The sequence below is a fragment of the Telopea speciosissima genome, chromosome 4, assembly GCF_018873765.1.
Source record: "Telopea speciosissima isolate NSW1024214 ecotype Mountain lineage chromosome 4, Tspe_v1, whole genome shotgun sequence".
NCBI lineage: Eukaryota > Viridiplantae > Streptophyta > Magnoliopsida > Proteales > Proteaceae > Telopea > Telopea speciosissima.
Window position 1 is genome coordinate 29,916,673 of NC_057919.1, and position 13,331 is coordinate 29,930,003.

The window sequence follows — 13,331 nt, forward strand, 5'->3', positions numbered from 1 at the left end:
TTTTTGTTAAGGCCAAAGATTTCATTCACGGCTGTGCAAGCATGCACAGTTGTGTCCCCTCTCACAAGGAGTTAGAAAAGTCATAAAACCCTACTCCTATTTTAGTGCCTTGAAATTCTCATCCTCTCACATGCACGGCTATATGAAAATTGCCCCTTTTTTGTTAATCTCATCAAGTTTACCAATCAATGAAAAGTTTTTTTTTTGTTTTGGTAAATAATCAATCAAAAGTTAAAAGCTCCACTAAAGTTGGGATCGTTAAATAAGAGAACTATTGAGAACCAATTCATTTCCCCTTGTTGCTTCAACTCAGACATGTCAATGGGTCGGTTCAGTCCAGCTTTGGTTTGGATTTTTCGATTTCGGTGTGGCTTTTAGAGAAACCGAGACCAATCCAATAAGAACTTTTTTGTTTCGGTTCGGTTTCAGTTTTGGTGCGATTTGGTTTCGTGTCGGTTTCGGTTTATGATATCAGATTGATATCCGTTTGGATTCGGTTCGGTACCGGGTTTTTTTAAACAAGTTGATTTCGATTTGTGCCTATTTTCTTCTCTTTCTCTTTTCAACTACATAAAATATTTCGTTAGCCCCACACTTAAAAAGGAGATCAATGGATCAAACATTGTTACAAATCAATTTTCCTATTTTCATAACCTCATACTCATTGATTTATAACAATTTATCTTACAACCATAAATTTGCTCACTAATATTGAAATCAATTCAATGATTCATAACTTTATTATACTCATTATTTTCTTATCGGTTTCATTCGATTTGGTTTTTAGTTTATTATCGATCGATTCGGTGCGGTTTGGTCTCAAGTTTTTTTGATCGGTTTTAGTCGATCTTAACGGTTCCGTTTAGGTTTTGACACCCTTACTTCAATTCAAAGGGTGGGCTGATTGTGGATACTAGATAAGAGAGAGAGAGAGAGAGAGAGAGAGAGAGAGAGAGAGAGAGGTGTGTGTTTGTGACTTTGTGTATGTGTAGCCTTAAATAAAAGAGTTTAACTGTTCTAACTTGCACGTTATTTGGAGCTGGCGCCCTACACGTCACCAGGGGAAAGGCGGGTAGTAGTTTTATTTTAATTTAAAAACTCAAAAACCAACATCTCTTTCTCTCTCTCTTTCTTCTTCCTCTTCCGTCTCTCTACTAGTTTACTCTCTTTCTCTCTCTCTTGCTCACGATTCACGAACACATAGGCAGGGAGAGAGAGAGAGAGAGAGTCAGGGGTAGTATCTCGTGGGGAAAGATTGATTGGCTTCTCAAAACAGAAGCAAAGACCCAGACAACGAGCAGCAGAGAAGCAAATGAGTGTTGATGAGTCTGTGAGAGAGAACACAAAAACCGCCATTAAACAATTCTTCAAAGACGGATTCCTGAAATATAATTTTATTTTTTTGGACCTCAACTGCACATGGGTTCTTCTCTTCTTGAGGTCTGGTCTCCCCTACATTGGTTATTTTCTTTTTTGCTTCACATGCTCCTCTCTCTCTCTCTCTCTCTCTCATATATGCCTTTTTTTGCTTTTTTTTTTTTTTTTTTTTTTCTTCTTTTCTTTGTTTCTCTGCAATTGAAGGCTTCTTTGGCTGGCTTTGATTGATTACTCCAAGAGATTTCTGTTGCTGCATTGAGATCAAAAGAGAGAGAAATCAATCAGATTATCTGAACCTGGATGTCTCAGAGCCATACATAACTGAGAGCAGAGCAGTCAGCTTTCTGGGTTCGTTGAGTGATTTGGATCTGGAGGTCAGCTTTAATGCCTTCTGCTTCTGTAATTGTTTCCTGGGATTTTTTTTTGCCTTTATGTGTAGAATTTTCTTAGACTAAGGATTGGATTCAATGTTAGTAATGTGTGGAGGATGTTTTGATCGAAGGAAAGCGAAATTTGGTTTTTGGTCGCATTTTGGCCGTTGTTATGGATTTTGTCTGCTTCGATGTTTTGGTTGAAGGAAGAATTATAGTTTTGGGTTGCATTTTGGCCTTGCGTGTGTCAATGGATCTTGGTTTTGTTTGGATTTCGCTTTTGCTTTGATGTTTTCGGTTTATGGAAATAGATTTTGATTCTTGGATGCACTTTTCACCTTACTCGTGCCAATTGATCTTTGTTTCCTTCGGATTTCACTTACAAGTAGACTGCTTTATGCAAATTCTGTTCTTGGTTACAATTGGAAGAACCCTTCGTCTCTTGTTCATCGCTTGAATTCTTTTTATCGATAACCTATCTGTGCTTCTTTGCCAAGTTCAAACAGGGTTATCATAAATATGACTTAGAAAATCGGAATCCTCAAAGCTTTTCAAGTGCTGATAACAGTAACTCTGTTTTGTTTTAAGTTCTTTATTTGTTTTGTGTTAAAATCTGTTTTAAAATGCGCGCTGTGTAGAATCTTTTTCACTTGTTAACCAAAAGGGCTTTAGAGTAACGGAGGATTTGTGGGAGCCAAGTTTTTGCTACAGTTATTGATTCTATACTGAATGTGAGCTTGGTTTTCTTGACGTTGTTAAAATGGATTTCTGGTATTAAAAATTAAAATGAAAAGAGTTGCTATGGCACTCAGGTGCTACCGGTTGAAGGTATCTCTATTTGACCAGTTTTTTTTATCCTGTAAGAGTTTCTTATGTAGCAACAATTGGAATCTTCGCTATTGAAAGTAATACCTCCCCTATGACCCCAAACTTGCTTGTGAATCCATTTGCTCCTATTGATAGCATCTTCTCGGCATTTCCTCTTCCTTTTTTATTTCTTGCTTATTTGTTGTCATTTATGGTACTTCATGTTATTGATTGTATTGATATGCCTCTCCCCTGCACCCCTCCCCCAAAAAAAAAAAAAAAAAGAAGGAAAGAAAGAAAGAAAGAAAGAAAAACTTATGAATCTTGTTTTTTTTATATTTATACAGATTGTCTAACCTGGTGCTGGACTTCAGACAGTGAAAAGGACATAAAACACAATCAATTCTTTCTTAATTCTGCAAGTGTTTCGGTTGACTCCTCTGGTGGAACTGACATGATAGGAAAGAATGTAACTGAACTGATTTTAGATGGCAGTGCTGCAACCATGTGTTCTGTAGCTTCACAGAGCTCAAGTTTACATTGTAGATTCAACCATTGGATGTGATATTTGAGTTCTTTGCATGGATTCTGAGATGGAAACTGATCCTGACAACATAGACATGGGCATGGATGTAGAAGTCCTTTCTTCAATGTGGCCTGAAGATCTTGGAAGTAAAGTTGGAAAGCAGTTCAATATGGAAAAGCCTGGAGGGGATCTGTTAGAGGAGGTTAACTTAATAGAGGAGCCTTCGATAGTTGATTTCAAGCGCCTCCTGGAGTTAACCAACTATAGCGAGAAAGGTTCCACTCAGTTGTCATACCTTGTAAAGCACTGGGAGTATAAGCAGGCTAATGCTGTCCGCCTTCTCAATGAAGAGATGGATATCCTAAACAAACAAAGGCAGGAAGTGGAGCTCAAGAAATTAGAAATTCTTGAGGATATTCGGTATGGAGAAGATAAGTTTTCTGGAGACAAGCGTTCAATTTCCATTATGGATGAAGTTTATGACATATGGGAAGATTTACCCAGGAGAAAAAATGATTATTTTGTTCAAAAGAAAAGCCTTGAAATTAATGCTGAGTTTGACACTTGTAAGTACTGGAAGCAGCGGGCTTTGCAACTAGAGAAACTGCTGGAGGCAAGTATCCAGAGGGAGCAGACACTCATGCAGAAGCTGCAGGAGAACATAAAAAATCTTCAAAGGCAATCCTCACCTGTTGAAGAATTGTCGCAGATTTTGAAAAGAGCGGATAATTTCTTGCACTTTATTCTCCAGACTGCACCAGTTGTCATTGGCCATCAGGTAATTGCATTCTATAACTTTTTTTTTTGGGTGGGTCATCTACAGGATTATAATTTCTTGACTTTATTCGGACTGCAGATAGGGAAGAGTTACAAATTTCCCCTTCTTTTCCTTGCTCTGGCTTCTCTTTTCTCATTCAAAAAACTATTCTCAATTCTATTTGTAGTATAGAATATTGAATGACACTTCTCAACAGGAAATGGAAACTTGGGGAGATAATGCAAACTTGATACACTTGCGTCGATAAAATGAAAACCCTGTCTTCCTATTGATGACAAATTTCTATCGTGAACCAGGCATCGTGTTTTCCACTCTATTCTTCACTTCTCCTGTAGATTGTGAGCCATCACAGGGTGAAGAAAAAATAAAAGGAAATCACATAAAAAGAAGTAAAGAAAAAACTTGTGGATTCTTTTGCAATAATCTAGTGTGTAGGGTATTTCTCCCCATAGCACTAATTTTTCTCTTTCTTTCATCCACTATGCCCACAAATAATCTCAGGCATTCCTACCCCATCATCTCTCTCTTCCTATGCATGTGTGTGTTTGTCACCTAATATGACCATCACATATGATCGGCATCATACTACTCCATGCCCACATTACTGCTGCTGTGGTTGATCCGATGTTTTGCATGTCATACTGCCATTTCCATTTGGATGTGGAATGTAAAGGGATTTCTGAACTGTCATGCTCCTCTTATGGTCTCTATTTTCAAGGTTAGGTCACCTATCAACTGTCACCTGAGACATATTGTTGGTTTCTCCTCCTCATCAGTCCTCCTCTATCCTCTCCTCGTCTGTGAGGATTTTCTTCTTTAAAAGTGTGAGTGTATAATTTTTTAATTATGCTATAGGCTGTTTGAAGAGCAGTCTGAACTCTGAACATGCACCTTTCTTTAGTTTCACTGGAGAACGTTAGTGTCATGATATTTTGTGATAAGATGCAGCTGATCATGGACATACTATCACAAGAACCTTCAATCATTGAATGTGTACTTCCAATCAGAAATTTATTGGTCCTATAGTATTGGTTAACTGTATGACAGTATAAGCATCAAACTTCCATTTTTTTCCCCTTTTTTGTTAAAGGGTGATGGAAGTTTCATCATTTCTGGTTCTACTGATACATCTGACAGGAAAGTGATTCTTTTCTGATTTCAGTTTTTGTTTGTTGAGGAGACATTGTGGTGAAATTACGAGATAAGTTTTCCTGTCTTATGTGCAGGACAAAGACATGCGGTATCGCTTCATCTATAATCATTTTCCAAGTTTAGAAGAGCAGGTAATTTGTCACCAACATATATCATGAATTTCGAATTACACAAGCTTAACTTTATCTGATTTGATTTGAAATTTAAAATTTTTTCCAAGTTGCCTTTTTGTTAAGCAGCTGCCACATGGAACCTGAAAATCATATTTTCTCCTGAATGGAATAAATTTGGCAAAAAGAAAGCAACACATCCCATGTATTATTAAGGGATTAGCTATAAACTTTGTTTGCATACACTGAGGTGATATTTCCGTCAAATCTGTGCATCTTGTTCAGGATATCATTGGGAAAACGGATTTGGAGATATTTTCTGGAGTTGGAGTTAAGGAAGCTCAGGACTTCAAGAGAGAAGTCATGGAACGTGGAGTATCTGCAAAGCGGGAATTTACATTTGATACAGAATTATTTGGTCTAAAGACATTTTTGATGTATGTGGAACCTGTATTCAGCAAGTCAGGAGAAACAATTGGCGTAAATTATATGGGAATGGATCTCACTGATCAGGTAACTTTTCTGCTGGGATTCATATCTCTTGGCATTCTTTGACATTTTTTTCTGGAAGTAGTTGTTTATTGAATTTATTCTTGAATTTCATTATTTGTATTGTCAGATACAGGTTTTGCCAACTCTTACATGTTAATGCGGTTTCAAATTGAAATATGGTTACAAAATGGTAAAGCTTTTTTTGTACTTGTACATATTTTGGGAAAATCTTTCAGAAGTATATATAAAAAGTTTAGAATAATGAGCAAGGAGCCAAGAGATGAAATAAAATATCAATACACATAGTTATGGGACTCTTGCCAAAAAAAAAAAGTAGTTATGGATAGAGATACCAAGGCAGTGAAAACCTATGGCCAATTAACCCCTGATTGCATTTTCTGAGATATAAAATCTGTCCATGTGATTCCTCTTGTCGCTAAATTCGAGAAAATCTAGAAGACCATAACTTTCATCAATTTGGTTTTGAAATGCTCGGCTGAAGAATTTATCCTTCAAATATCCTGCTCTCTCTCGCCAAAACCCAGCGTAATCTGATGGTAAGCATTATCTTAATCAAACAGTTTTGTGATATCTCGAGGGCAGACCCAATGAGTTAAAATGTGATGAGTTGTTTCATTTGCAGCTAATGATGGATCATAATTATAACTTTCCTTTTAGATTGATATATATTATTATTATTTTTATTTTTTTTGGGGGGGGGAGAAGTAACATAGAAGGGATATGGCACAAATTTTTCTTGTTCCTTTGTGGCACTCCAACAGTTAAGAAACTAAGTTGTGGCGTGGCTGTAGTTTTATTGTGGTTGTTGATGCAGTACGTTGAGTAATCTGAAGCAAAATATATAAGAACAAAATAAAAAATAAGATTTCAGTTAATGCAGAACCTTTTGAGCCAAGGTTACGGGTGCACAGGAAATCACATCCTTCTATGAATAGCAGAACCAGTTTCATATTGACATAATATTAAAAAGTAGGTTCTCATTAAAGTTAGATTCTTGTATGCTTGAGACCCTTGGATAGTTGGTTGATGTTCAACATCAAATCCAGGCAACATGTTTGAATTCAACAACAACAGCAACAGTCACAGTTACCAAACATGTGCTGGTCATTGACACTGATCAGGGATCAGTTCCAGGTTGATTGGTTTGACCACTATTTGAAATAGGCTAACCTGTGATACCCGTAAATAAGTTATCTACAACCAGATCAGGCGTCCTGTCCAATTAGGCTTATTTTCTTAGTTTCTTGCCTTGGTGGTTGGTATGTAATCCAACCTGTTTACTTTCTGCTCCTTGGTCGACCAATTCTTCCGGAAGGATCGTAGAAAATCTGATACTATCAACAATACAACGGTCACTGCTCTGACAAATCTTTTCTGCATTTTACTTCTGAGTCCATTTTATTTTATTTTTCTTCCCTATATGGAAGTATTTCAATTCTTATATAAAAAATGGAAACAGAAGGAAACTAGGTTATATTATTCGAACCTAACAGCAGCTTGAAATGGCTTCTAGTCTGACATGAAGCTCGACACCATAAAGAACATTGGACAGAAATGAGAACAACTGCCCAGCGTAGTTGGTAGAGTGTGGAGCGGTAAAGCCATCCTACCAGGAGGTCTTGGATTCGAGCCTCTTAGTTCTCATCTTCCCTTCCCACAATAGAGTAGGTACTGATAAAACAAGGGGGCAGAAATAACTAAAAGAGAAGAAAAAACCCAAGAAGTGTTTATTTCTTTATGCAACGTTATCCATCTGAGATATTCAAGTGACAAAAAGAAATGGGTGGCTCTGACCTTTATATTCAAACTTTCAAAGTTTTCGACACCAAGTACTTTTTATTGTTTGACATGTAACGATTGCAGAAGATAAGACCCTTGTGGTCAAAATTTAAAGGAAACAAGATTTCCCTTGGTGAAAAAGAAATTTGGAAAAATTTAAGACGCATATAATTGGGAAAATCTACTTTCATCTGTAGCTGGCCACCTGGTGACAATACCTTGCCATCTGGTAGAAACCCCTCCGCCATCTGAATCTCCAAATTTCAGCTTGAAACAAGCACGAGATCTGGTCAAAAGGTCAGTGTAAAGTTTCACATGAATACCTGAATGCCATTTCATCTAATTGAATCTAGTGGATTTATGAGATATTTGGTCAACTTGGACTGAGTTATTAGGGGGCATTAGACTTGTGTGTATGTGTTGGGTGTGTGTTTGTAATTTGTATTGAACTGAAAATTGGAAAAGTTAATCTATTTTGTACCCTGGAAATATAAAAGTACGGTTGGAGATGAGTTCCTTTCGACTGTAGAAATTAACTGTAATGCTGAAAAGGCATATATTGCAAGTCTTATGTAATATGTTCCATGTCAGTTTCTCACACCTCTCACTAAGAATGGTTTATCTTCTGTGAATCCTTGCTTAATGTCTTTAATGTTGATTCATTCTTTTTTTAATGGCATACATCATATGTAGTTTCTATTGTCAATACTGCTTGCCTAAAGAAAACAACCTTATGGTTGTTCAATCTTATTGAAAACAACCTTACGTTAGTTCGATCTTATTGAAAACAACCTTATGTCTGTTCAATCTTGTTGGAAACAACCTTATGTTCATTCAATCGTATCTCACTGTAATAATCGAGGACATACTATGTTGCTGATGCATGACAGGTGATGATAAGAGAAAAAATGACAAAAATTCGAGAAGAGCTAGCTGTTCAAAAAGCAAAAGAAACAGAACTCAATAAAACAATCCATATTACAGGTCCTATCTATTTACTAATCTGTGAGTCTCTTGAATTTCATGTTCGTGCACTTTTAGGGAAACAAGAAATACTTACTTATCATGATTCTGCTTTCTTGCAGAGGAAACAATGAGAGCAAAGCAAATGCTAGCAACAATGTCTCATGAGATAAGATCTCCCCTCTCTGGGGTTGTTAGCATGGCCGAGATTCTTACCACTACAAAGCTAGATCACGAGCAAAGACAATTACTGGACGTCATGATTTCGTCTGGGGATTTGGTCTTGCAACTTATTAATGACATACTTGACCTTTCCAAGGTTGAATCAGGTCTGAGATACATCCTTATTTTGAAAGCCTCATTTTATAGACCACTCATATGTATCAGTATAGATCCCTGTCGTCCGTTCTAGTTTAAGCGTTAGCTCACTGTAGTTAAGATTCAAGGAGTAAAATGGTTTGAGTGCTTACTCTTGCAAACGTATTTATAGACATGGGAATATGAAATCCCATCAATGGAGCACTTTTGAGTATGTGAAAGGGGTCCTATTCCAGGCTCAATTCGATAATCCATAAACCTAGAAGGTGAGAAAGAGCTCAATAGCAGCTCTCATTCAAAATTTTGTTCTTGGGTTTGATTATGGTGTCATATGAAGCTGCTGCTAGTGATCTGTGTAGATCTAAATAAGATTTAGATGTCACTTCTTTCAAGGTTCTTAAGTTTCTGACTGGTTTATTTATTCCTATAGTATTTTTATAATCACAGTTCTTAAACTAGGATTTTCACTTTTGCTCATCTATGCTTCCTTTAGGTGCGATGAAGTTAGAAGCTACAAAGTTCCGGCCAAGAGAAGTGGTAAAACATGTACTCCAGACTGCAGCAGCATCATTGCAAAAGATGTTGACCTTGGAAGGACTTGTAGCAGATGATGTTCCTGTGGAAGTGAGATATTTTTCCTTCTCTCTTTCTCTTTCCCTCTCTCTCTCTCTCTATATATATATATATATATAGAGAGGAAAAAAATCTCTTCTTGGTGGTGTTTCCTACGCCCTCTCACAGGGCACCGTGAGATGACGGCTCTGCCCCCTGGGTAGATATCCAGGCGTACTCCCCCATTGGCCCAGATGATGTTAAAAAACGAATACGTACGACGCAAAATGCTGCAAATGCGGCTGTGAGTTATGAGAGCAGAATAAGGGACTAGCATACTTTTGGGGCTTGCTTGAAGTTGTCTCCCTATTCTGAGTTTGGTGGCCATAGTATTTCTGTTTAACGTACTTACAATGCAGGGAACAACTTACTATGGTATGAAACATGGCCAAATTATTCTTCTTCTGCTTCACAAGACACACATTGCTCTTTCTTTACCACATTAAGACTTGGAGGACAGTACGGAAGGATTCAGAGTCTCTGTCCCATAAGCTGTGAATTTATTTTGTGAATTTTTCAAAAAGAAAATGATAAAAACAATTTTCTTAACGAAAGTTGAAGAAAATCTTAATTTTCGATATCTTTGAAGTAATTGGTGATATATTTCCTTTCTTAACTGAAATTTAGGAATCCTTGGACTCCCCTAAATTTTTATCTCAGTATTTCACCATAACATATGTTATAATATCAGCAGTTAGAAAACCAGATTAGGGAAAATAGAAGAGAAGAGAGAAGAAGAAGAGAGAGGAGAAGAGGAAGAGAGCAAGTCGTGGAAGAGGAGACCTGCGTGAGAGAATGGAAATAATCTCACGCAGGTTATTCAATACTTATTTATAAAAACAGAAATAACTTGGACAGAATTGCCCTTACATATACTGAAATATAAAAACAGAAATAAATAAAGACACAAAGCCTTATTTGCCCCCATATAACTATCGACTTTAACACTCCCCCTCAAGCTGGAGTATATATATCACCCATGCTCAGCTTGTTACAACAAGACCGGAAAGTGGGAGCAAATAGAGACTTTGTGAACACATCAACAATCTGATCAGATGAAGAGACAAAAGGTGTCTAAACCAGCTTCTGCAACACGGCACTGCGAACAAAGTGACAATCCACTTCTATATGCTTAGTTCTCTCATGAAAGACGGGATTACTAGCAATATAGATGGCTGCCTGGTTGTCACAAAACATCTTCATCGGGGTTGGAATAGAAAACCCCATCTCAAGAAGGAGAGACCTAACCCACATCAGCTCTGCAGTGGTATGGGCCATGGCTCTATACTCAGCTTCAATATTGGACCTGGCAATCGTGGTCTGTTTCTTGCTTCGCCACGTAACCAGATTTCCCCCAACAAAAGTACAATATCCTGTAGTTGACCGACGGTCACTAGTAGAACCTGCCCAATCATCATCAGAGTAAGCAACCAGCTCCATATGTTTATTTGGGCGATAAATCAGTCCCTTACCAGGGGCTCCCTTTAAATACCGAAGAACACGAATAGCTGCATCCCAATGATACTTGCAAGGAGACTGCATGAACTGACTGAGAACCCCAACAGCATAGGAAATATCTGGCCTAGTGACTGTCAAATATAGCAATTTCCCAATTAAGCTTCTGTAGGGATGAACATCTTTAAGACTCTCACCATCATCAGAACCAAACTTGTGACTAGGGTCTATAGGAGTATCCACTGGTTTTGCACCAAGCATACCAGTTTCGGTCAACAGATCTAGTACATATTTCCTTTGGGACAGGTTGATTCCATTCTTGCTTCGGATAACCTCAATCCCAAGGAAGTAGTGAAGTTGGCCCAAATCTTTAGTTTGAAAGTGCTGTTGTAAGTAACTTTTCACCTCCTGGATTCCATTTTCATCATTTCCTGACACAATGATGTCATCAACATAAACCATTAGAATCACCAATTTCTCTCCTTGGCGGCGAACAAACACAGAATGGTCAGAGAAGCATTGAGTAAAACCAAATTGTGTGACAACAGAACTAAACTTCTCAAACCATGCACGGGGATACTGTTTTAGCCCATAAATGGCTTTGTGCAGCCTACACACATGACCACCATTCTCCCCCTGAGCAACATAGCCTGGAGGTTGCTCCATATAGACCTCCTCAAGTAGGTCACCATAAAGAAAGGCATTCTTGATGTTTAATTGATACAACGGCCATGCAAAATTCATAGCCAAAGAGATAATGATGCGAACAGAATTCAGCCTAGCCACAGGAGAAAAGGTCTCAAAATAGTCAACACCATAAGTCTGGGTATACCCTTTAGCTACCAGGCGGGCTTTAAGCCACTCAACAGACCCATCAGGATGGTACTTAATAGTGTACACCCATCAACACTTGACTAGGTCTTTACCAGGAGGTAAATCCACCAACTCCCATGTATGTCGAGTCAGTAAAGCATCCATTTCCACATCCATGGCCTGTTTCCAGGTAGGATTATGAAGAGCCTCAGTATGAGTGCAGGGAATAGTATATGAAGACAAAGAGGTAGCAAGACTATGGGGACAAGAAGGAAGATGGGATAAAGAAACAAAGTGCTCAATAGGGTAAGTAACTAAAGAATTTTTTGTACAAGAGCGTTTACCTTTCCTAGTGGCAATGGGCAAGTCATCCGGATCCGGATAAGCTGGTGAGATAGGAAGAACAGGTAAAGTGGGATCTCCACCAGAGGTTGAGGGAGGTGCAGGAAGCGATGCAGACGGGCCAGGCTGATTTGTATGGAGCTGTCCAAAGTGCCTCTTGCGCCGGTACACCTGTAGTGGAGTAGTCATAGGAACAATGGCAGGAATAGGAGGAGCTTTAGACACAGCTAACAGATCACTGGACACAGTAGGATTGTCAGAAAAATAGGATGTGCCCTCAAAGAAGGTGACATCCGCACTCACAAATTGTCTGTGAGTGAGGGGGTCATAGCATCTATACCCCTTTTGGGTCCTAGAGTAACCCAAGAAGATACACTTGGTGGACCTAGGGTCCAACTTATCACCATGGAGATGTAGATTATGAACAAAGCAAACACACCCAAAAACCCTAGGAGGCAAGCTAAAACTCGAAACACCAGGAAATAAAATAGAAAAAGGTGATTCCTAACCAAGGACAGAAGAGGGCATGCGATTAATCAAGAAACATGCAGTAAGAACTGCATCACACCAAAAATGTTTGGGCACCTGCATATGCAACATGAGGGCCCTGGCAACTTCAAGTGCGTGCCTATTTTTCCGTTCCGCAACTCCATTCTGTTGAGGAGTATAGGAACAACTAGTCTGATGAATCATCCCAGTCGAAACACAGTAAGATGAAATCTCATTTTGAACAAACTCTAAAGCATTATCAGACCGAAATATTTTAATAGAAGCATTAAATTGAGTCTTTATTTCATTGCAAAAATTCTGAAAAATAGTTAAAAATTGTGATCTATCCTTTAAAAGGTACAACCAAGTAGTTCGGGAAAAATCATCCACAAAAGTGACAAAATAACGAAAACCATGTCTATTGCTAGTACAACAAGGACCCCGCACATCTGAATGCACTAAGGAAAATAAAGTCTTACTACGCGGCATAGAGCGAGATGGAAAGGTAGCACGATGATGCTTGCCCAACTCGTAGCCCTCACACTCTAACTTATTTAAACTCTTAAACTGGGGAAAAACAACCTGTAATCTAGATAAAGATAAATGTCCTAGCCTACAATGCCATCGAAACGGAGACTCTCCACCAACAGTAGTAACTGCAGCCGAAGCAGACGGGGCAGCGCCATGCAAATAATATAGGCCATCTTTCTCACACCCTCCACCAATCGTCTTCCTCGTGTGAAGATCCTGAAAAACACAGTAAGAAGGAAAGAAGGTTACCGAGCAATTTAAGTTTTTACTAAGTTGGCTAACAGAAAGGAGACTCAAAGGAAATTGAGGAACATGTAGGACGGAAGAAAGAGAAATATTAGAATTAAGTGATACAGTACCATGCCCGGTAACAGGAGTAGAGGAACCATTGGCAA

The 13,331-nt window shown here is 38.4% G+C and overlaps 1 protein-coding gene across 2 annotated transcripts in view; it reads left to right on the forward strand.

Annotated features, from left to right (window-relative positions):
- The first annotated feature begins 920 nt into the window (after positions 1-920).
- The window catches only part of LOC122657371 (histidine kinase 5-like), a 35,814-nt gene continuing 23,403 nt past the window's right edge, over positions 921-13,331 (forward strand). For both annotated transcript variants that reach the window (XM_043852054.1, XM_043852055.1), the window contains exons 1-8: positions 921-962; positions 1,646-1,751; positions 2,903-3,859; positions 5,086-5,142; positions 5,407-5,634; positions 8,304-8,397; positions 8,499-8,705; positions 9,188-9,318. In XM_043852054.1, coding sequence (XP_043707989.1) covers positions 3,137-3,859; positions 5,086-5,142; positions 5,407-5,634; positions 8,304-8,397; positions 8,499-8,705; positions 9,188-9,318 — 1,440 coding nt within the window. In that variant the 5' untranslated portion in view covers positions 921-962; positions 1,646-1,751; positions 2,903-3,136. The remainder of the gene's footprint in view (positions 963-1,645; positions 1,752-2,902; positions 3,860-5,085; positions 5,143-5,406; positions 5,635-8,303; positions 8,398-8,498; positions 8,706-9,187; positions 9,319-13,331) is intronic.